We start from the raw sequence: 22,245 nt of genomic DNA, 5'->3' as shown, positions 1-22,245 counted from the left end.
ACTAAAATAAGTTTATGATGTGGTTTAGGGTGTAATAGATTGGATGCCATTTATTGTCCTGAGCACTGATGAAGGAATGAGTGGTGATGTTGCAAGCAAGTCTATTTAAGGTACTTGGTGCACACTTGTGGCATGTTTGTTGCCCATTTTTTAATATATTGTGCATTTTTGTTTTATCCCCATTCAGTGGGTGGTACCCCCCATGCCACTAGGGGGCAGGAGGGATAAGGTGATGTTACTTTTTCTGTTCACAATAAACTGTTGTACTCTGAAGCATTCATAACTGACCTTTTTTGGTCAGTTTATGACTTAGCACTGTCTAGGCTTAGAACGCTAGCAATGTGGGTTCCAGGAATAGGACCGATGAATCTAACTCCTCCATAATACAGTTCTCACCTGATGTCCATAGGCAGAAACGATCTCCTTATCCTCTCCATAGTGAAATGGAGCTGGAGAAGAATTTTTTAAATATCAAACCTAAAAAAAAAGAACAAACATGATTTCAGTAATTTCTACGAAAAACATGAATCAATTATAAAAAATTATTTATTTGCCCAAGGGTGGATTCTAACTGACGTTACCACGTAGCCCTCTACACCTACACGCAGCTGACCTTCGCGTGAGACGAACGTGAGAACTGCTACACCACACTACGGAAGCACATTTATTCATAACGTTCATGCCAAGATACAAAAAAGTAATCGTCCCTTAATAAAGGTGCCCATTTCAAACACAAAATGCCGAAACCCGGGATCGAACCAGGGACCTTTAGATCTTCAGTCTAACGCTCTCCCAACTGAGCTATTTCGGCGGGTAATATTTCCACTGTAAGCACTGTGCTGAGTCAATTTAGTACGATTGAAGTAAGGGTACAATGCAACTATTGCATGTACTTCGCACGAGCTGCCGCCAGATCTCATTCGACACTCGCTACATACCTCAAATAATGGTTCGTTTTTTCAGGTGCGTCCTAAATGCAGGAGTTTCCGGCACTGCATGCACATGAACGAGCACACGCTACATTGGGCAACTTTCCGTTTGATATGTACCATTTTCCTGTAAAGCGTCTTTGTGACAGTGCCTTAATAAAAAGCGTTTACATTGATATCACATCTGGAAAACAAAATTTAATTTTATTTTATTTGTATAGCGCTTTTTTGAGTTATTCAACTCAAATTTGCATAGAGTAAAAGAACTGTCTGCTCAATATTTTGAGTAGCTAAAAGAAGCGCTATACAAATAAAATTTAGAAGTTTTCGGTGAATGGGGGCACAGTCGGTATGGTATGTATGCAATATACAGTATATGCACACACTCATTTACTGGTTTATTTTCTTCGATACTTGTATTGGTAGGCCAAGTTATCAGTTGTTTCTCTTGTTCGTGAGTTTTGTTTGTTGTGGGAAATAACAGAAATTCAACAAAGATAAGTTTTTAAAAAAGTATTTACAAATAACCATTCACATGGAACCAAAACTTTTACAAGAGAAACTTGCTGCAAAATCTGAAATCTGTTAACGTGCCATTACTAGGCACGCTTTAAAACTGGCGTATGACACTCCATTCATGACAGTGATATGTGCGAAACTAACTGATGCAAAATGGCTATGCATCATTCTTGTGGCACGTACAGAATATGCATTTTTAAGTGATTCGTTGTTTCCACAGAAAACGAACCATTCCTGATAATTCCTAAAAAAAAAAAAATTCCTAAAATTTCATAGCCCAGTATTACAAACGCGTTCCCCACTGGCCCGTTATGTACTCTACATGCGTGAGAAACGTCTGCAACGTAAAATGATGAGTGCAGCAGTTTTTCGCTAAAAGAAAATAAACAATTGGTGCTGTCGTCGAACCCTGTCCCGAGAGTGGGGCTTACCTGCGACTTCAGTGGCCAGTCCTACGTCGCCCCTCAGTTTTGTTTCTCTTTTTTATATATTGTATTTTTTATAAAAAACAAATCAGTCCCAACTTCCCGTGCAAGTGTTGTATGGAGTTGCGCCAGTGTGATCATTCAAGAACCCAAAAACAAAAGAATCCTAAGGATGGCTACAGGTCCTTCGGCGGCTATGTGGCGCGGTTACGGGTATGAAGATTAATCCACAGAAAAGGAACGACCGTTTCCCTCTTCATCCCACACCGGAGCTCGTATTGACTCCGGAATTCCTCTTAAACGAGGAAACTCACAAATGCCACCAACACTGCGTCTTTCAGCAGAAATTTGCAACCGTTTTCGCAAACACAGTTTCATCAGCCCACCATTACACCTGTTTTCCACACACTTCGCCATGTGCGTTTCTCTGAACTTTTATAGAAATCACATGGGTGTAACCCCACCCCCAGGACCACCTGGTTCACATCACTTGAGCCAGCCACCAATTATAAAAAGAAATGGGATTATGTGTGTGCGAATGTCTCATGTACTTCTAACACCAGCTCAAAAATATCCTCGATTACCTGCAATGTAGTACATGATATCCAGTTCAAAGCAAAACAACTTAAATTCATAAAATCTGTGTATGTTTAATTCACATGGAAATAACAGTGGCAATAACTTATAAGAGAAACAGAATAAATTTGTTCATCTCTTGCTGTTTTTTCCTCTAAAATGTCAGTTGCCAGTACGCTCCCTACACCATTACCTCCCCGTCCACCCCCATCTTCCTGCTCCATCGCTCAGTCTGTCTGTCCTCACCTCTCCTCCATCAACATTCCCTTTTTACTCTTCCTTGGTTTTGCCGCCAGCCACAGCGGCATCAGAGGCCGACTGCGCTGCAGAGAGCTGGCACCAGGAGTCCCAGATCAGGAGCAGGGGGATGACAATCCACAGTGTGTTCATGAACACAAAGTAGAACCAGAAGTATAAAGGATGTCCCAGCTGACTGTGGGCATAACCATCCCGGTGTTCAGTGTAGAAGTACAGTACTGCACCATATAGCTGACCTGAGACAGAGAGAGGGGGACAGAGGTTAACTGTGATTCTTTCTCAGAAACAAAAACAGGGACAGGGACAGGAAGCAGGAGGAGGGTAATGATCCTCAGCGCTAACATGGAGTACAGGAAAGCACTAAACCTGGTATAAGCAAGAGGGCTCGAAAGATGGGTGAAGCCTCTCACCGAGGGAGACGATCAGCTGTAGGACGAAGCGGTTGGGCCGATTGTAGAGAAATGCCAGGACAGTCCACACACTGAGAGGGCCCCACAGCATAGCCGTCACTGTCTCCATACATACTGTGAAGTTGTCAGCTCTGAAGGTTAAGGAGAAGAGAGAGCGAGGTTGAGCCCCAAAAACAAACATCCATAATCCTGGTATTGGATACCTGCAAGTTACAGTTTTTTCTTGTCACTCAGCACTTGATTAATTAGTAAGGGACCAGGGCTAGCCACCACTGTCCTTTGTCACTGTAGAACTGTAGCAGGTACACTTGCCTAAGTGACAACTACTTGGAATTAAACTTGAGGCAGATGATATTTTGTCTTTATAACCAAGAGGCCTAGGAGGCCCAGCCATGATAAATGTAACAACAGTTACTGAGTCCATTACAATCAGAAATAGGTTAGCAATACTCATAGCTCTATTATACAATCACACCAATAAGTGACGCCACAATAATAAAAGGGGTAGCAATATTGATAACTCCATTGCATAATTACATCAGGTGACACAACAACCAGAAAAAAACCTGTACTTACATTACATATCTGCTGTCTCCTTTTGAATATTCTTTCCCTGTTAATAAAATGAATTACATGAATTCCCTTCAGACAAATGTACCTTTGCTTATGTTTTGAAATTACACAACCATTTAATATTTTCAGTAGATGCTGCCATTATAGCTATATGCTGTTTTTCATATTTTTCATATTTCTGAATATTGGGTATTAGCCACGATAGAATAGGAAGAATATTTTCTCTCTTATTTTATTTTATCTCTCAAGTTATGTTAAACAACTACTTATACTATCCCTACCTGTAATATAAGGAGGCGGTGGTGAGATAATGGCCAGCACCTGAACTTTGGACTCATATCTATGGCACATATCTATGGCATACTTATTTTTGAGTGAGGGGGAACACGCACGGAATACGCTCTTTTCTCCAATTCCACAATATCAACAAGTTAAACATTTCTTATTAAAAATGACAGGTCTAATGAAAGAACACAAACTGACAATACATCAGAAGCACACAATGCTAGTTAATTTTCTCTTTTTATATTTTCATCTCTGATGATATCAAATCCAGACCTTGTGAGTGCTGACTTTGCCCCTTAGCCCCACAGGGCGATGCATAATCAACTCTAGCATTGCCCAGGCATGAGAGGGTTTCAGCCTCTCAACATATAGCAGCGCCCCCCATAGGTTGTCTATCTGACCACAAGTTCATCTGTTGCACTGCACATGAAGCATATTGCTTTGATTCATGTTGGCAAAAGCAGTACACTGTCTAGCAGAGATGGAATCTAGACCCCACAGCCGAACAAGGCCATGAGTTTGAAATCCCAAGTTTGCTACCTACACCAGAGCACTGTCAGTTATGACAAGCAAATAATAACCAATAACATGACGGAGACTCACAGAGCTGAGAGAGGAAGCTCTGGTCAGATGGGATTATGGGGTAGTAGAGGGAAAACCACCCCTCGATGACACCGTGGATGAACCCGCACACCGTGAACCAGCACAGAACCAGCCTTCTTGCAGCGGTCAGCCTCCCCCCGGCCACCTCCCGCCCAGTCAGTGCCCAGGTCCCCACCAACAGCATTCCCGACACAGAGAACAGGAAGGTGAGAATTTCCGCCATGGAGCGGTCATTAGCTACATAGTTTGGGATAGACAGGTCTTGAGGCCAAAAAGGGTGCTGGTTCTCAGCAACTGAAGGCGTTTTATCCATCTGCAAACAAAAAAAAAATACACTAACATGACCACTGCAGAGATTTACAGGAAATTTCAGCAAGCCTTTATTTAAGCTGAAACAAACTGAGGAGCCCAGTTAAAATGGAGGGAACAAACAGAAATGGAAAATTAGTGTTTCTTTCACAGCTCATGGTAACTTGCAGAATCACTTATGTCCATTGTTTTCTTTGACAACTGCCACACAGTAAATTCACCCTCACACAATTCATTATTATTCATGAATATTCCTAGTCAAAGGTCATTTGATAAATGAATAATATTGTTCATATCAACAAAATAATGTTATTCTTCTCGAGGTTATTTCAAACTGCACACTTCATTATTTTCTGAAACGCACGAAAGCTAATTACATTATGTTTGTCCATAATTATTTTAAATACTGCTCATAAACATGCTCATGAACATTAAAAAAGAGTTGACACACCCGAAATACCTGCTAGCTAGTATCACTATGTACCTTGCTACTATGTAACCAGCGAGGCATGTAACGATAGCACGCTAAACTAGCGTTTTCTTCTTGCTGGAATTTAGTTATTTGTCGCTTTAAACGAATGGAGGCGTAGTCACTTACCTCTCTTGTGGATGCTCGCAATGGAATGGGGGCGAATTAATTTTTAAGATGTTAAATTAAGAATTGTGATGTTTTTCCAGTTTGAAAAACTGTGGCAAGATAAATGTCTCAGGAGCAATGCCTCTCAGTATTGACAGTTGTTTGACGAGTGGTTCTCCAGTTCGCAGCAATTTCAGCTAAACTGTAAAACGTGCACAGTACATTTATTTAAGAGCGAAAAGTCAAACCACTGCATGAGTTTTCATTCAAACGCTAACTTACTTCTTGTTAGCTGCAGTATGCTACTCCGGATATTTTGGTGGTTGGCTCTTCGAGACGCCCACTACAATGTACTCCAATCGCAAGCCTCCAAAGGTGAACGCATGGAACATACACCAATGAAGACTTCAGTAGGTGTGGAGGGTTCCAAATCAGTGAAATTGCATTGGTTAGAAGTTTGAATATAAGACTACATAATATCCTATCACAGTGTGAATTTAGAGAGGCAAAATACACGCGAGGTGTTTCACCTCAACAATTGGCTACCCATCTCGGAACATATATGTCGTCAAACCGGCTGTTGTAATTTGCTCTCACTTATGAAATCATCAATATATCATTGCGTTTTTTTTAAATAATATTTTGCCGTGGTCTTATTCCAAGGCACACTATTCCAATACATACCGTATAAACGTGCATTTTAAAACAAAAAGCCCACATATGCCCCTGATATAGAAAGATATCTTGCACACTTAGCAAGCTGGGGGCTAACTCAGAGCCCGCCCCTACCTGACAGACCGCCCCTCCCCGCCATGATCCTTAACTGTACTAACAAGCCTGAACAACAAGCAAGCGTAAAACCTTTCCCAATTCCCAAATTGCACATCCATTTGCCGAAAGTGTGCCTCTAACTCTACCCTGGGTCATCAGGATCGGTCATCTTCTACATAGGTACGTTTCACTTTTTTGAAAGCACGGGGATACAACAATCACGTGACACAAATTAAAAAGCGTCTCTTGCCATGTGATGCACGTGCCGTGACCCGGATTCGAACCGGGGTTGCTGCGGCCACAACGCAGAGTACTAACCACTATACGATCACGGCAAGCTATTGGCGGATGCACACGCCCGACCATAAGGAGATTTATCAACGTTTTTTAAAAAGAAATTTGCGTTGAATTCTGTGTTGGGTTAGGTTCTTTTTTGTCACATTTGCGAAATGAAAAGCGCCGGATTTTCATAGCAAAATGGCGGATGACAATACAAATTTGTCAGCAAGCTAGAGCTCTAAGAACCCCCAGCACAGAAATAGAAATGAACTGACAGGAATATCATTGTCAGTTACTAGTTTGATTGAACTAGTCAGCTTTACTGTAAATATAAGCATCATCAACAAAAAAGGTTTTCACAAAAAGCAAACCAAGCAATATATGAACCGCATATGGCTATAGTCATTTGTACGTTGCTTACTCTGTATCTATAGTAAACTGTAAGTGAAATGCGCACAAGTCCCATATGGTCTAGCGGTTAGGATTCCTGGTTTTCACCCAGGCGGCCCGGGTTCGACTCCCGGTATGGGAAGATACGTTTTGTTAAATGTTTCATGTATTAGAATGCACGATCATGCATTAGATTTGTGGATATGGTCAATGTGCTATTATGCATGGGAATGTGGTTGATCGTGAGACATGGACTGTACGTTACCCCGGTTGGTAATTATTTGGTATGTCATCTAGCCACATATAACTGGAGAAGCTGCTTGTTGCAGTTACGAAACAGATTTAAATATCAGAACTTCTGAGCAATTACATTTTGACAATTAAATTGTTGACATGTTTGAGGGATGGCAAAATCATTAAATAGGCAAAATGGTTGAAGGACCTTGATTTTTTGTACTGATCAGTAACACGTTTGTGTGTGTGTGTGTGTGTGTGGGGGGGGGGGGGGTTACCACTAAGTTCCATCTTTATTGTCTAGCCATACAGTTTTAGGTAGTGTAATTATTCCACTCCATATAAATATTACAATTACCTATTTATTTGCAACTCTGGAGGAGGATACTTAAGTGTCTTTTTACACAGAAGATGGGGCAATTTGGAAAAGAGGGCCAAACATTTTTTTTATTATTTCAGTAAGTGAATACAAGCAGCAATCGTAAAGGTAGAAACTTAATCAAGGGAGGGGGGTTTGTGATTCTCAGTAGCAAAAAGAAAGCATTTAATTGTAAGGAGAACAGAGAGAGGCTGTTAAACTGAGAGGGCTGTGGCAGGGCATTGTGGTTTGAACAAATTTTGTTTGAGTGCTTCCCAGGAGAATTTATTTGTGGCAGCTGACTCCATGTACAAGTTTGGGGGGGATTGCTTGTACTGTTTACTAAATTGTATTGTAACTATTAAGAGGTTATTTTTCTGCACAGGCAGTGTTAAAATAAACTAAAACAAATTTTGTAGTCATGGTCTTAGTTACAGAAAAACCTTCATGCTATCAGAATGATTTGGAGGATAATATAATCACATACAAATTCTAAACAAAAGTTAAGGGCTTTAAAGTCATTGGTGCCCTCATTTCTAAACACTGACTTTTTTCACCCATTTCAATTAAATTAAGTAGGCCTAACTGTTACTATTACAGTAGTGTTACGGCAACCTATCTGTGGTGCAGTTCCTCCCTCCTGCTCCTCTAGCATTTTTTTAAAGAATAATTTACCTATCTCTGTCAAAAGTGAAAAGTTAACGTTTTCATTAGCTTTCCAAGGTTCTGGGTGAACGCTGCTGCTTGCTAAATGCTACAGTAGCTAATATTAATCCAAATAATGTTGATAATTTTGTAGTCTTGGTTAGGGCAGAGGACATATTCTTTTGTAGAAACGATGCATAACAACGGATATGTTACCGATTTTGAAAAACTTTAAATATTTCGTTACCTGGAACAGACACGGTCGTGCGACTGTCCTTCAAACCTGCACGACTGTCCTTCCAATTATGTTCGCGTTCAGGTACTGTCCTCACTGCTCCGCTGTACACTACGCCGGCTACGAGAGGGAGGGGGAGGGCCATCAGACGCAGCCAAACGAGAGTCGGCTGCATGCTCTTTGACATTTAAAATAAACAATTATGAATACGAAAGTATAGCGTGTAGTTTATAGAAATAAGCAATTTATTTGGGCGGGCCACTCAAAACAATTAGTTGAATGGGAAACAATGCTGTAGCCTATACTGATAACATCCTTATGTGAGGCAGACCAAAGTCAGTTCAGAATATACTAGTGATCCGGAAATACAGTGCAGACTGATCAGATTTTTTTTCTTTTCTTAAATCTATCCTTGGTCGAAGTGAAAACCACCAACTCATTGAAATAAATTAAAGATATAAGGGTTTTTATACGAAACTCGTCTATCCTGGATTTAACGATGAGAACAAAAATGCCAGATTATATTTTTGCTTTGACCAGTGGAGGGCAGTAATATGAATGTTAGCGTCGTCCTACCGGAAAATCAGAAGAATAAGAAGAAGAAATCAAAGGAAGACGAGGACGACGGTTTTATCACATGACCAGACCCAGAAACTGAGAAATAGGTTTGATAACAAATGCGTTTAAGTGTGAGTAGTCTAGTACAGTTGTATATTTCTTTGTTTAGCTAGCTAACAAAGGAACGCACTTGTAGTTTAATACACAAAAGCCTTTAATGCAGGTCATTTTGTTTGTATTTACTGTCTATGAAAGCTAACGTAACTGAAGAATGGGTGTACAAATGAACGAGGCCTCGCAACGCTTAGACGAATGTCTCCTGCGTTTCATGGACCAGTTGGAGCTACTTGAAGAGAAAAGGGAGCGATTGAACTCACTCATCGAGCAGGTATGAACAGAATTTTCGTTTTTCTAGTAATGGTGACTGTCTTCTTCTCCATGCAGTCAATTTCACAATTTAGCTTAATTATCAACTTGTATTAGGCAATGATCTATATTAAATATGCAAACTAATATTCTAATGAGTTTTTGCGGGTTTACTGCCATTACATTCCCCTTGTGATTTGAATGGCAGTGCTTCACCTATAAATTCTTGCCTTTCCCTCTGGGTACTGATCTGTTGATGTTTGAAATGTAAGGCTGCCCACAGTGACTTCGAAAGTGAACGTATTTTTATGACAAGGTGCTTTTGTGTGAACTCTCTCATTGACATGAGGGCTGCTGAAGTGGGATAACGGCACTTTCGCAACTGTTTGTCTCCGTGAAGCAGACACACAGCTCTGTTTACTGTGTGTCTGCTTACTGCAAATCTACCGCGCAGCTTTTGGTGCCTTTATTATATTACTGAACCACTACTTTCATTAACTTAGGTATGACATTAATGGTGTGTATGTGTGTGTTTGTGTGTGCTTGCATGTGTTTGTGCATGCGTGTGCATCCACAGGGCTGGTTCTCGATCTCCAAAGCTCGATATTCCATGGGAAACAAGCAAGTCTCAACACTACAGTATGGTAGCGAGATTGAACCACAAGTTCATGTTAATGCCAGGTACAGTAAATTCATCTCTGGTCACATATACGGCAGAGAGACATAAAAAGAGGTAGAGCAAAAGAGTGAGAATGGCCTAGTTTTCCTTTGCTGTTAAGTTTGATGGCTAGGAAGTGGCTGTACTTGTGTGAAAGCAAAAGGAATGTGGGGTTTGCACAGAAGCTAGAGTGAGAAAGCAGGCCCTGTTTCTGACATCACAGATGTCTGTTCCTCAGGGTCCTGGAGAATGGAGAGGCAGAGTTTGATGCACAGAGAGTGGAGTGCCTGAGATGGAAATATTCAGAAAAGGATCCCATGCAAGTTGAAGACATTGGTCCAAAAGAAGAAGGTAGAAACCGTTTTTCCTCATGTGCTCCGAAGCTTTTTAATCTTGTGGAACCACTTTGCCAGGTCATGTAGTAAAGGCAGAGACCCTAGGGGTGTTCAAGTCAAGGCTTAATGCAATGCTTGTCTCTAGTTTGGAGGTAAATGATGAGCCTAGATTGGCCTGTTCTCACCATTGCGTAGTCTTGCATTCTTAAAGCATTACCATTTTTTAAAGTCACACAGATGGGCTGCTGGGCGCCTTGTCATGTTAAATGAGGTGATGTAGTGACATACCCCATGACCATGGTGAAACTAGATAAGTTCCTTCTTTCACATCACATGTTTGTTTATATTCAGCTTTGTATCCCCCCCTTTAAAGTGTGTTACTCATTAAAGGTGTCAGGAGAAGAGGTGTCACTAAACAGGAGGATCCCAAGGACCAGCCGGTGGCCCCCCAGACATATGTTTCCAAGGAAACTAGCCCACCAAACCAAGGATTGTCCCATCACCAGGATCCTCTGAGGTGGTTTGGCATCTTGGTTCCTCAGAGTCTAAAACAAGCCCAAGCATCTTTCAAGAAGGGTGAGTCTGTAAGCAGGATGTGGGTGAGACAAATCCACAGATCCAGGTTTGTGCTTACTGTGGAGGCAAAATTCACCAGCTCAGCTTCAGCATTAATAAGGAGGTCTGTGGAAGAGCCTCATGGTCTGGTGTGGAATCCTGACTGTGCTAGTGCTGACTGTAGTCAAGAGCCCCACAGGGTGATCTGCAGTTGGCTGTAGGGTTTCCTAGAGAGGGAGGGTTTCAGGTGATGGGACAAGCATATCTCAAGTTGTACCAGGACCACTCTCTGGTCGATCAGGCCCCTGCAGTTCAGCTGTGCCTGAAGTGTACTCCTCTGATGCAATAGCTGCGCATCTCAGCTTCTACACTGCAGAGTGAGTGACTGCGCAGCTCGGCTAGTGGTCTGAATGGGGAAATGAAACAGTGACCAAGAATCACATGTGTTTTGGGGAGGGCTGGATAGTGAATGTTCACAGCCTCTTTGAGATGTTGCACCAGTCTGTTTGCCAAAATGTGGTTGTCTTTAAAAATACATCAACACGCCAAGCTGGATTAATGGATTAAATAAACAGTTTAGAATGTAACCGAGCTCAGTAAAGAATGCAGAACCCCCTTTCTGCCCCCAGTGATCGAGCTGTCCGCGGAGGTTGCCACTCTGCAGGGCACGGTTTTGGCTACCAGGAAGGAGCTGCAGGCGCTGATGGGGAACAAACAGGAGGAGACCGCACCCAGACACACAGACGGAAAGACTGACACAGGATGCAAAACCATCAGACAGATGGACGAGGAAAGAGCCTCTGACTCCTGATCCTCGCTGTGACACGGTGGAGGAGAGGGAAGCCAGAACACTGATCAGGGGGAAAATGTTGCATTCAGTTTTCTAGTGATTTCTAGTTGGCTTGTTGGCAAATGTAATGTTTCATTGTTTTTTTTTTTGGTTTTTTTTTGGGGGGGGGGGGTGGGGCGTGTTGATTTAATGTGCAGTGCTGTTTTGTCATTAGTTCCTCCACAAAAGGAGAATGATTTTATGTTAAATGTCAGTGTGCATTTGATGCAGTATTTATTTTCACAGTTGTAAAAACCAGCAATTCTCAAGTTTACAAATGCAGTGTTTTTTTTCTCATTTAATCCAGTAGAAATTATAAACCAACAACAACAGAAAAATGTTTATTTGTTTATGCATCCCTAATTTTGAAGTAGTGAGTTTTATTAATTTCACTACATCCCACTTGCTTATATATTTACTTATCCAGAAAAATCCTGTTGAGATTGAGTAGTATTCGTGCATATACGTGCACCATAATGCTTGCTTTATGCTTTACAGAGTTTCCTGCAGGAGCCTAGTCAGCCTTAGTAACCTCAGCCAGTCCCAGGCACAGTACCTTAGTCTCCAGGCCGACACCAACCATTTACACGTCCAACATGCTCTAGAGAGAAACTGGCTCTAGGTACTGATCTAGGATTGGGTCTCTGGCACAACCTCAGCCTCAGATATAGACTATGACAAAACTGATCCTAGGCCTGTTTTTGGTGCACTTTCAACCTCTTCATGGCTACACTATTATCAGATGCTCTTCATGTTATGTTGTTTCTCTACCAAAAGTGTTGCTTTTGAATACTGATTTAATTCCAGGCTTTTATATGGGATTGATTGGTATGAAAATTTTGTATTTTTTCCACACACTTCATACTGATTTACGTTTGTAGTCCCTGCAGCTCATTCTTTGCAACTGGGCAGGTTGGCAGGTTGACAGGAAACTGTGCTCTGGCATCACCATGGAGAGAGGAAACAGAGCTGGGAAATTCTGCATGTGACATGAGTAACAGTCAGTGGCAGCTGAACCAGAGTAATATGATGCAGGTTTCAATTGCACAAAAGCTTTATCTTGGGGTTAAAATTTTGATTTGAGCATGAAAGGGAAGCATGAGGGTTAGGTTAAATTTTCCGCTCGTATGAAGGTCCCAAAAGTGGCCCCATTCTTGTAGTGTCAGTTCCCAGCGGAACTTCAGGTGAACTAGCCGGCATACAAGAATGCAAATGAAGAATTTACATAAATTGCATTAAGAAACAAAAATGACATAAATTGCATTTAGAGATTCCTAAATTGCATTACTGCTATTACAAATTAGGATTAAAGATTATTATAAATAGAAATTAAGAATTCTATAGAGGAAAGTAGTACAAACATGAAGTACATGTATACAGTGATGGTCAGGGCACTATAATGTTTGGGACGTATTCATACTATGTAAATGAAAATAGTCATGTTTAGTACTTTGTCCCATATACTTTGCATGCAATAACTGCTTGAAGTCTGTGACCCATAGACATCACCAGGTATCTGAGTATCTTCCTATTTCTACCTTAATCCTTTAAACATTTCTCTTTTGCAGTATGTTTGGGAGTTTCAGTGTTCAGAGTTTTCATTCAGTGAGTTTGGTGGCGCTTGCTTGACCTTGATCAGATGCTTCTGTACACTTCAGAATTCATTTTGATGCTGCTATCAGCAGTTACATCATAAATGAAGAAAAAAAGAGCCAGTTGTGTGCCAAAACTAACACCCCACCACCATGTTTCACAGATCGGAAGGGGGGGAGGGAGGAGAGAGAGGGTGTGCTTTGGAGCTTGGCTAAGTCCTTTTGGCCTCCACACTTTGCTGTTGCCATCACTCTGATACAAGTGAATCTTGGTCTCAGCTGGCCACAAGACCTTTTTCCAGAGCTCTGCAGGTTCTTTAAGATACTTGTTAGCAAGATTGCAATGAGCACAGCTGAGAGGACTCTGAAGTCATTTTATAAAGTGAAAGAGTTGTGTTCATTTTCATGTTTTTATTGTTACATTAAATATTTATTCTTTTTGATAGTTCTGAAGTTGTTCAAATTAATTTGACCGTATCAGTTGCCAGACATATTTTAAGGAGTTAGGTTTTTATTGTAGGTCATTGACTGAACTCTTCCACATTAGTCTAGTATAACATTAATGTTAAGATCAACCTAAACAATAGGAACCATTTCCTAAACAACAGAAGACACAAATTTTCCTGCTTCAACAAAATCTACAAAGTCAGCATTGGCTCAGCCTGTCACACAGGAAATTGTGACATAAAAATACATATTTAGAAGAAATATTGATGAAATCATCTTTTTAAAGGTGTAGATGAAAGTGGGGGCATAAATCCACCACTGTAAAAATATCCTATCTAAAGGTCTTTTTTTTTTTTTACAACTGTATGAGTTCCAATTATTCAGTGCTTAACATCCATTGATTGACCACAAAATGGCTTATATTTCTTTTATAATTTTAAAAGACACTTAAAATACAATCAGGGGCATGTGATGTATAATAAAAGGCTATTTTTTTCCTATCAAATAAATTCATTAGGAAACCATTCCAACAGAAACCAATTTGTTTTCACCGGTCTGACAGTTCTAAATGTTAAAAGTGTATAAAAATAGATTCCGGCATGAGAACATGCATGGCACGATATGGTTTTCTGATAGTGTAACATGTCCTTCATGACTCAATGTTCCTGATAATTAACTTTTTTTTTTTATTCTAAGAGTAAAAAATATACACTTGTCGTAGAATGTGACATTTTCAAATACACCGGGGTATCATGACGTTACGAAGGCGAACTAATAAAAACAGTCGAATCGTGACGGAAATGGTCGAACTGTAAGAGAAATTCCCGAACAGGTTTGCACTCTACTTCCTGGTCTCAAATCAGAGGCAGGCAGCCAGCGGATGGGGCGACGGTCTACCACAGTCGCGTTGAATAAATACATAATACCAGCTACAGATGTGGAAACGGTGAGGACGAAACGCGTTAAGCCTGTTTCGGCTCCCGGACTTGCATCTCACCGCCCTCTACGAGAGGTAGCCTAGTGACAACACAGCGAATTTCACGTATGTAAGCAACATCGCGGTAGAGCAACTGCATTTTCTATATTCTATTGTTGCGCCTAATTAGCCTGCTATATCCCCGTATGGAATAAAAAAAATTCTCTCCGCTTTCATGTTGAGAGAGGAAGAGGAAAGGAATTGTGGACCACACAAATTGTAGTCGACAGAAAGTTGTTTTTACTTCCGAGTAAAGGTTGAAAACTCCGTCGATGGCGTCAAATTCGAGGGTGTCTATTTTGGATTACTTCAATATTGTATTTGAGGGAGAAAATGGCAAGATCGAATCAAACTGCAAGGCGTGCGGAACAAGGATCCAGGCGAAGCGGACAGTAACGTCCAACTTCGTCACACATCTGAAGGTAAGATTTTTTTTGATAGATATGATTAGTATCCTATTGCCGAATTGATGGAGAATGTAGCCCTATCCTAGCGGGAAACCCTTGCGGGAATTGTTCCAAAATGATACCCGTATGGGAATTCGGAATACGATAAGAGAAAATAAAGCATTCTGGGTGGGGGTCGACAGTGGTTGTAAATAGATTGATATTGATTTTTTTCCTCACGCTTGGGCAAAGGTTGAACCGTCATCTCATCGAGAAATGCATACAACTTAATTTTACGCAGTCTATTCATCTTCTGTACCCATATCAAGGAAATGCGATAGCAACGTAGGCTACTCTAATCGCAAAACCTGAATCGGACGCATAAATGGATAGCCTAGCCTAAATTAAATTAAATCTTATGCGTTACTGTACAGATTTTAGATACTAATTTTTGCTTTTTATTTAAGAAATTATAAGAAGCCATATTTAACATGTAAATTAGTCATTTAGGATGGACCGGGTACAACTGGCTTCTAGGTTGTGTGCAAACATATTCTATCTTATTTCTTTTCTCTTCTCTTATCACATTAGTTTATGAAGCTTTCACCGGCTGGGACTTTTTGGGTAATGCCTCGACTATATTTTAGGTTTAAGCGCAAATTTGGAATCGATCTCTTGAACTTGAATTCTCAGAATGAAAACCTACACATGTAAACACGTTATAAATAAAGTCAAGAGGTTAGAAATGGGACAGACACTGGCTCTTGAAGAGATAGGACCAGGGAAAACTCCCCCCTCCCCCATCACTCATGGTTGAGCTAGGTAATATTTTTTATAAAAGTGTATTTTTCTCTTTCTCTCTTATGTTCACTCTGTCCCGTCCCTCTGAATTGGTCTCATGTTCTTCCTCTTAATTTCTTTCTCTTCTTTTTTTTCTGGATTTTCCTCCCTCCCCTGCAGCGTAAGCACCAGGCAATGTACGATGAGTTCGTGAAGAAGAAAGATGTGAAAAGAGAGGCGTACTCGTCCGGGGGCGTGCAGCAGCACATGGCGGGTCGCTCTGAGCCAGCTCGCTCCTCACACGCCGCCAGCGCCGCCATCGCCAAGTTTGACCGCAACGACCCGCGCCAGGTGCTGATCTCCGAGGCCATCGCCAAGATGATCATCCGCGACCTGCAGGCGGTGCAGATCGTGGAGAATGAGGGCTTCCGGGACCTTCTGCAGCTGCTGGAGCCGCGCTACACACCCGAGCCGCGCCACTACATCCAGCAGCAGCTGCTGCCGGGCTACGCCTACCAGGTGCAGCTGGCCACCAAGCAGGCGCTGACCACCGCAGAGTCCTGCAGCGTCACGCTGGACTTGTGGAAGAGCGCCGTGGCCGCGGGCGGGGCCGGCGGCCCCGGAGGGTACCTGGGGGTCACCTGCCACTTCCTCACAGCTGACTGGCAGATCAAGTCGGCGCTGCTGGCCTGCCTGCCCCTGTCGGGCCATGGGACGGCTCAGCGCGTGCTGTCGGAGTTCGACGAGATCTCGCACGCCCACGGGATCACGGGAAAGGTGTTCCGCGTGGTGGCGGACCCCTTCCCCTGCGAGGGCCGCGCCGCGTTTCGGCTGCCGGGCTTCTGCCTGCACGGGGTGGAGGAGGAGGAGGACGAGGAGGAGGACAGCAGCGACGAGGAGGTGGGGGCGGGGGAGGCGGTGGAGGCACAAGGTGCAGGACCGGGGGGCGGGGTGGAGGCGGGAGATAACTCCCTGGACCTGTGTTTGGGGCCGTGCCGGATCGACTGCTTTGCGCGCTCCCTGGCCATGTGCGTGAGGGAGGGGCTGCGCTCGTCTCCCCAGCTGTCCATCGCGCTCACCAAGGCCGCCTGCTTCTACAACTACGTCACCGCCACCGTCGCGCCTGAGAAACTGGGCCAGGTGTTTGGCACGGGCATGGCGGGCGTGGCCAGGTCCCCTGGCCCTGCCCACGGTGAGCAGCGCTGGAACTGGCAGCTGAAGACCGTGCGGCGCATGCTGGAGTCTGCAGAGTTCCTGGAGGACATTGTGGATCGGCACGACCTGACGCTCAGCAGCTTTGAGAAGGCGGTGCTGCGGGAGCTGGTGGAGGTGCTGGAGCCGTTCGAGGAGGCAACAGACATGGTGCAGGGCGACAAGCACGTCTCCATCAGCCTGGCTCTGCCCTGTGTGCTGGGCCTGCGAAAACACCTGTCGGAAACCGCCACGCGCCAGTGCACCGGCATCCTGGTGGGGCTGGCACAGTCCCTGGACCGCCGGCTGGCCGCCATCTTGGAGGACCCCCTTCACGTGACCGCCACCGCCCTGGATCCTCAGTTCAAGCTATCCTGGAGCAGTGACACGGAGTGGCACCGGCAGGTGCTACTGAAGGAGGTGGCCAAGCACACGCAGGGCGGGGCCAGCCCACAGGTGCCCAGCCCTGAGCCCCAGCCACCCCCCTCCAAACGCTGCAAACTCTTCTCCTTCATGAAGCAGCGCCCTGCTTCGCAGGCCAAGAGCATTGAGCAGGAGCTGGCCACCTACCTGCATGAGGAGCCACGTGATGAAGACCCGCTGCACTATTGGAAACGCAAGGCCACTGACTTCCCCCAGCTATCCCAGGTCGCCAAAAAGGTGTTCACAGTACCGGCCACCACCACGCCAGTAGAACGGATATTCAACACCGTCAGCAAGAACCTGCGGCCAGAGAGGTGCAGGCCCTTACCAAAGAACCTGGAGACTCTTATTTACCTAAAGGCCAACTACCGTTTCCTCTGGACATAAGCTTGCAGGGCTGCTGCAATGGTGACTGAACTTACAGCTATTTCACAGGTCCTTGCCCCACTCTATCCCTCCTGTAATTAAAAAAATATTTTATAGGCTGAAATGCAGAATGACTGTTACATCAGTCAGCATAGAACTGTCCCAAGAAAGGTTTTTCCGTTTATGTATGTGTGTGTATATACGCTGTGGCCACGTTTTTAGGTACACCTATCTAGTACTGTGTTGGACCCCCTTTTGCCTACAGAACAGCCTGCATTCTTCACGGTATGGATTCAACAAGGTGCTCAAAATATTCCTTAGTAATTTTGGTCCATGCTGACTCAATATCATCATGCAATTGCCTGCAGATTTTTCAGACACGCATTCATGCTGTGAACCTCCCTTTCCACCTCAACCCAAAGGTGCTGTATTGGATTGAGATGTGGGGACTGTGCAGGCTATTGCAGTGAAGTCACTGTCATGGTCATGGGAACCAGTCTGAGACGATGCATGCTTTGAGACATGGTGCATTATCCATTTGAAAAAGTGTACACTGTGGCCATAAAGGGATGCACATGGTCAGCAACAATACTTTAGCATGCTGTGCCATTCAAATGATGCACAACTGGTATTAAAGAGTCTAATGTGTGCCAAGAAAACATTCCCCACACCATTACACCACCACCACCAGCCTGCACTGGTGACACAAGGCAGGATGGATCCATGGATTCATGTTGTTTATGTCAAATTCTGACCCCACCGTCTGCATGTCACCCTGGTCTGGTGATCATGTGCCCACTGTAGCCTCATTTTCCTGTTCTTAGCTGACAGGAGAGGAACCTGACAAGCAGTTCTGCTGCAGCCCATCTGTTTCAAGGTTTAATGTATTGTGCATTAAGAGATGCCCTTCTGCACCGCACTGATGTAAAAGCTGTTAATTGAACATGCGTGGCCTTTATGTTAGCTTGAACAAATCTGCCCATTCTCCGCTGATGTCTCTCATTAACAAGGTGTTTTTGGCCACAGAACTGCTGCTGCTGGATTTTTTCATTGCACCATTCTGTCAACCCTAGAGACTGTAGTGCATGAAAATCCCAGGAGGGCAGCTGTTTCCAAGATTCTGGAACCACCACGTCTGGCACCAACCATCATACCATGGTTAGAATGGCTTAGATCATGTGTCTTGCCCCTTTCAATGTTTTGTTGAATAACAACTAAACCTCTTCCCTATGTTTGCTTTACATATTGAGATTCAGCCACCTGATTCACTGTTTGGACCAGCAGGCTATTTGCATAATGAGTAGGTGTACCTAAAAAATGGCCACTATATACATATGTATATACACAGACACATCATATATATTTATATAAATATATATATATATAACTATAAACAAAAACTAAACTAACACTTTGGTCGTTTAGATTTCTTTTTTGATTGTTGTAACTGTAAACCTAGTTAACTGCTTTGGAGACTTTACTGCAAACCTCTTAATTATTAATCAACTCCTTCAAATGTGTGTATTTATGTCCCATAGTTTTCTCGCTCTCACCATCATTGATTAAAAAAAAAACAACAATGGTGAAATAAGAACCCTGTTGATGGAAAGGCATTTCTTCAGCCAAAGCTGTTTTGAGCATTTGGCACTCATGCTGATGAAAATATAAATATCCAGTGTAAACCAGTGATGGGAGAATTACTTTTTAAATCTAAAGTAGGTGGAGCTCTCATGTGCTGACAGTGACTTGCTGATTTCAACCACATAGGCCATATTTATATGCACAGACTGTTTCTGGATAATGAATGGTCCTTATCATGGTTTTAGTCCTATTCTGAGTGAGCCATTTACAAGCACCATGAAATACGGTGACAACTAATATTCCCATACATGGATTTCAGAGTGTCCCTATAGTAAGCCCTATAATGGTCATACATGGAATTCCCCACTAATTGTATTGTTTGGGATGCTCACTTTTAGAATTGAAAAGAATAACTTAATTTTTCCTAGGGGGAACTTCAGGTGAAATAGCCAGCATACAAGAAATTAAATAATTACATGAATTACATAAAATTACAGAAATTTAATTTAGAGCTTCCTAAATTATACTGCTATTTTTACAAATTAGAAGTCAAGAATTCTAGTAAGTAACTTCCATACATAAATTGCATAAAATGTGTATGAATTACATAAAATCAGGAAACACCTAAATACAATTTAGACTTTGCTAAATTAGAACAATTAACCATTTAAATCCGGCCCTGATTTTCTGTTCTGAAAAATGAACTGAACAATAAGGGCTAACCAATGGCTAGACCGTCTTCACACCTGACTCCCAGGTGAAAAACCAACGGATCTTAGTCCTTGAGTGCCATACAAGGTTTTAAAGGATATGGATATTTGCATTATCTTTTTTTTTTTTTTTTTTTTACAGTTGCAACACAGCTCATTGCATAGTCATTCTTAAAGACGACTTTTATGATGCTTTCTGATGTTCAGAATTCACACATTAAGGCCTTTCATTACTGAGAGACGAACGTGGTTGCTCCAAAAATGCATGCTTTTTGGGTTTGCCATGACTAGTTTTATCTTTGGGTGAGAGTATACTCCAATTAAAGTGTTTACATGAATCAATATTTTAACAGATAAATACCCCATGTTATACTGGATATTCATAACAGGTATAGTACATTTTCTGGGTCATGGTTTTTGGAATAAGGTGTTTACATAATGCATATCATGACTTTCATTAGTGGGTTTATTGAAGAATATTAGTAAGCATGCAGTCCCTTGAATTGAATTGGAACTGTTTTTTCTGAGGAGTATCTTTTGATTGGTGGAAACAAGTCTCAAGACTATCAGCAAATTTTAGCTCCAGCCATCACAGGCTTCATGAAAGTTCACCTTCCCAGCTGTAATATAAACCTCTCCAACACTCTAGAGCAGTTTCCACAGCTCAGAGGTGGTCAGACTGATTTGGCTTGTGCATCTTTGTTAAGAAGTGAGTTATTATCCTGTTCTCCTGCCCTATAATCCCATTACTCTGCTCTGTATTCAGAAAATGTGCTCAGCCTAGGACAACTGCCAGTAAATAGTGGATATGTGAATATCCATTTATAAAACTACAAAAGCTGAGTTTTCAAATAGAAGCCCTTAAACTCCACATGGGCCAGAGCCAATCAGCATTAACAGTCTGTTGTAACTAACTTTGGCTACAAGCTTCTACCAAAGGACAAAATGTTAAATTTGTTAATATGAACAAAATAGTAAAACGTATTGATCTGTCTGAGGAGTTAGATACTCCTACCTGTGAAGTATTAGCTGGCTACTGCAGGATGAGATGCTGACTGTCTATATGCCAGATGAGCAGCATGTTATTAACCGTGACACAGGAAGATCAGCTTTAATGTTATAAACTCAATGCTGATTAGGCAAAGAACACGACTGGTTTCTTACTGTGGGTTCTCTCTCAAATGCAAGCAGAAATGTGCATCAGCTAGAGATTGGTTCTTTTTGAAAGAAGTGAACTGCATTTCAACTGTGTAGCAATTAGGCCTACCTAATTTGGTTTTTATTATACTCTTGTCTGTGTCTGCTAGCAGAGAGATTGGCTTTGAAATTTTCTGATTGCCAATACAAACAGTAAAAAGTTAAATAACATTGTGTGTGGTGGGCTATGTTTATTTAAAATCTCATTGGGAAGGACCGATCGAATGTGGGCCCATATGCCCAAGAAACAAAGGACAGTGAACACATCTATGTACCCAGTTATTCTCTGAAAGAAACATGAACTGAATGAACTGGTGATGTTGTCCGTGAAGGAATCAGGAAGGAACTGAAGGAAGTGGTCAAGTACTTTTTGAAGGAGAGGTGGTCTGTCCGCTGTTCTTGTTGTCATTTCAATGTCCAACGAGAACTTGTAAGTTATGCAATGTGCAGATATAGTTAGCCCACATTAATTTATAAATAAAATACTGCAAACATTTCACTAGTCTGATTGTGTTGACTAGTACTCATGTCAAATAACAAAACAGCCTTTTCACTAAGATGCGCTACATTTCCGAATGTATGTGAACACCTGAACATCACACCCATATGTAGTTGTTGAACATGACATTCCAAAACCAAAAGCATCACTGAGGTTGGGCACTGATGTTAGGCATAAGGCCTGGCTCACAGTCAGCATTCCAATTCATCACAAAGGTGTTTCATGGGGTAGAGGTCAGGGCATGGCTCAGTCTTGTGTTGGGATTGATGCACCAGTTTACTGTGAAGCTAAAACATTGCCATCGCCAACATTTTTCTGATGGTGGAATGTTATTTTATTGTAATCTTACTGTGCATAACATAGGGTATTAGTATCTCCATGAGCTATACTTGCCACTTAGGGCATGAAAAATACTCATTC

The 22,245-nt window shown here is 42.4% G+C and overlaps 3 protein-coding genes and 3 non-coding genes across 8 annotated transcripts; 3 read left to right on the top strand and 3 right to left on the bottom strand.

Moving 5' to 3' along the window:
- Window positions 1–738: 738 nt before the first annotated feature.
- Window positions 739–811, bottom strand: trnaf-gaa (transfer RNA phenylalanine (anticodon GAA)). Its single transcript has one exon. It is a non-coding gene; the product is annotated as a tRNA-Phe (tRNA).
- Window positions 812–2,503: 1,692 nt separating this feature from the next.
- On the bottom strand, window positions 2,504–6,413 carry ebp (EBP cholestenol delta-isomerase). Of its 2 annotated transcripts, none has more exons than XM_064306513.1 (5): window positions 5,747–6,413; window positions 4,579–4,891; window positions 3,694–3,730; window positions 3,118–3,248; window positions 2,504–2,943 (listed from the first exon to the last, which is right to left on the bottom strand). In XM_064306513.1, the coding sequence occupies exons 2-5, from the start codon at window positions 4,889–4,891 to the stop codon at window positions 2,720–2,722; spliced, it is 705 nt and encodes a 234-aa protein (XP_064162583.1). In that variant the 5' UTR covers window positions 5,747–6,413; the 3' UTR covers window positions 2,504–2,719. The 2 variants fall into 2 exon arrangements, with proteins under 2 accessions (XP_064162583.1, XP_064162582.1); XM_064306512.1 differs by having other exon boundaries at window positions 5,486–6,412.
- An 85-nt stretch (window positions 6,414–6,498) lies between these two features.
- Window positions 6,499–6,570, bottom strand: trnah-gug (transfer RNA histidin (anticodon GUG)). The gene has a single exon. It is a non-coding gene; the product is annotated as a tRNA-His (tRNA).
- A 404-nt stretch (window positions 6,571–6,974) lies between these two features.
- trnae-uuc (transfer RNA glutamic acid (anticodon UUC)) lies at window positions 6,975–7,046 on the top strand. The gene has a single exon. It is a non-coding gene; the product is annotated as a tRNA-Glu (tRNA).
- Window positions 7,047–8,936: 1,890 nt separating this feature from the next.
- Window positions 8,937–11,955, top strand: ccdc115 (coiled-coil domain containing 115). Of its 2 annotated transcripts, XM_064306515.1 has the most exons (6): window positions 8,937–9,041; window positions 9,190–9,322; window positions 9,878–9,981; window positions 10,197–10,309; window positions 10,684–10,869; window positions 11,478–11,955. In XM_064306515.1, exons 2-6 carry the CDS (start codon window positions 9,206–9,208, stop codon window positions 11,657–11,659), a joined length of 702 nt encoding a protein of 233 aa, XP_064162585.1. In that variant the 5' UTR covers window positions 8,937–9,041; window positions 9,190–9,205; the 3' UTR covers window positions 11,660–11,955. The 2 variants fall into 2 exon arrangements, with proteins under 2 accessions (XP_064162585.1, XP_064162584.1); XM_064306514.1 differs by having other exon boundaries at window positions 8,977–9,322.
- Window positions 11,956–14,533: 2,578 nt separating this feature from the next.
- On the top strand, window positions 14,534–21,820 carry si:dkey-109j17.5 (zinc finger BED domain-containing protein 4). Its single transcript, XM_064304174.1, has 2 exons — window positions 14,534–15,114; window positions 16,039–21,820. The coding sequence occupies exons 1-2, from the start codon at window positions 14,965–14,967 to the stop codon at window positions 17,857–17,859; spliced, it is 1,971 nt and encodes a 656-aa protein (XP_064160244.1). The 5' UTR covers window positions 14,534–14,964; the 3' UTR covers window positions 17,860–21,820.
- Window positions 21,821–22,245: the final 425 nt, after the last annotated feature.

Source organism: Anguilla rostrata, chromosome 13, assembly GCF_018555375.3.
Source record: "Anguilla rostrata isolate EN2019 chromosome 13, ASM1855537v3, whole genome shotgun sequence".
Lineage (NCBI taxonomy): Eukaryota > Metazoa > Chordata > Actinopteri > Anguilliformes > Anguillidae > Anguilla > Anguilla rostrata.
The sequence above is the reverse complement of the archived record's forward strand: the minus strand, read 5'-3'. Positions and strand labels throughout refer to the sequence as shown.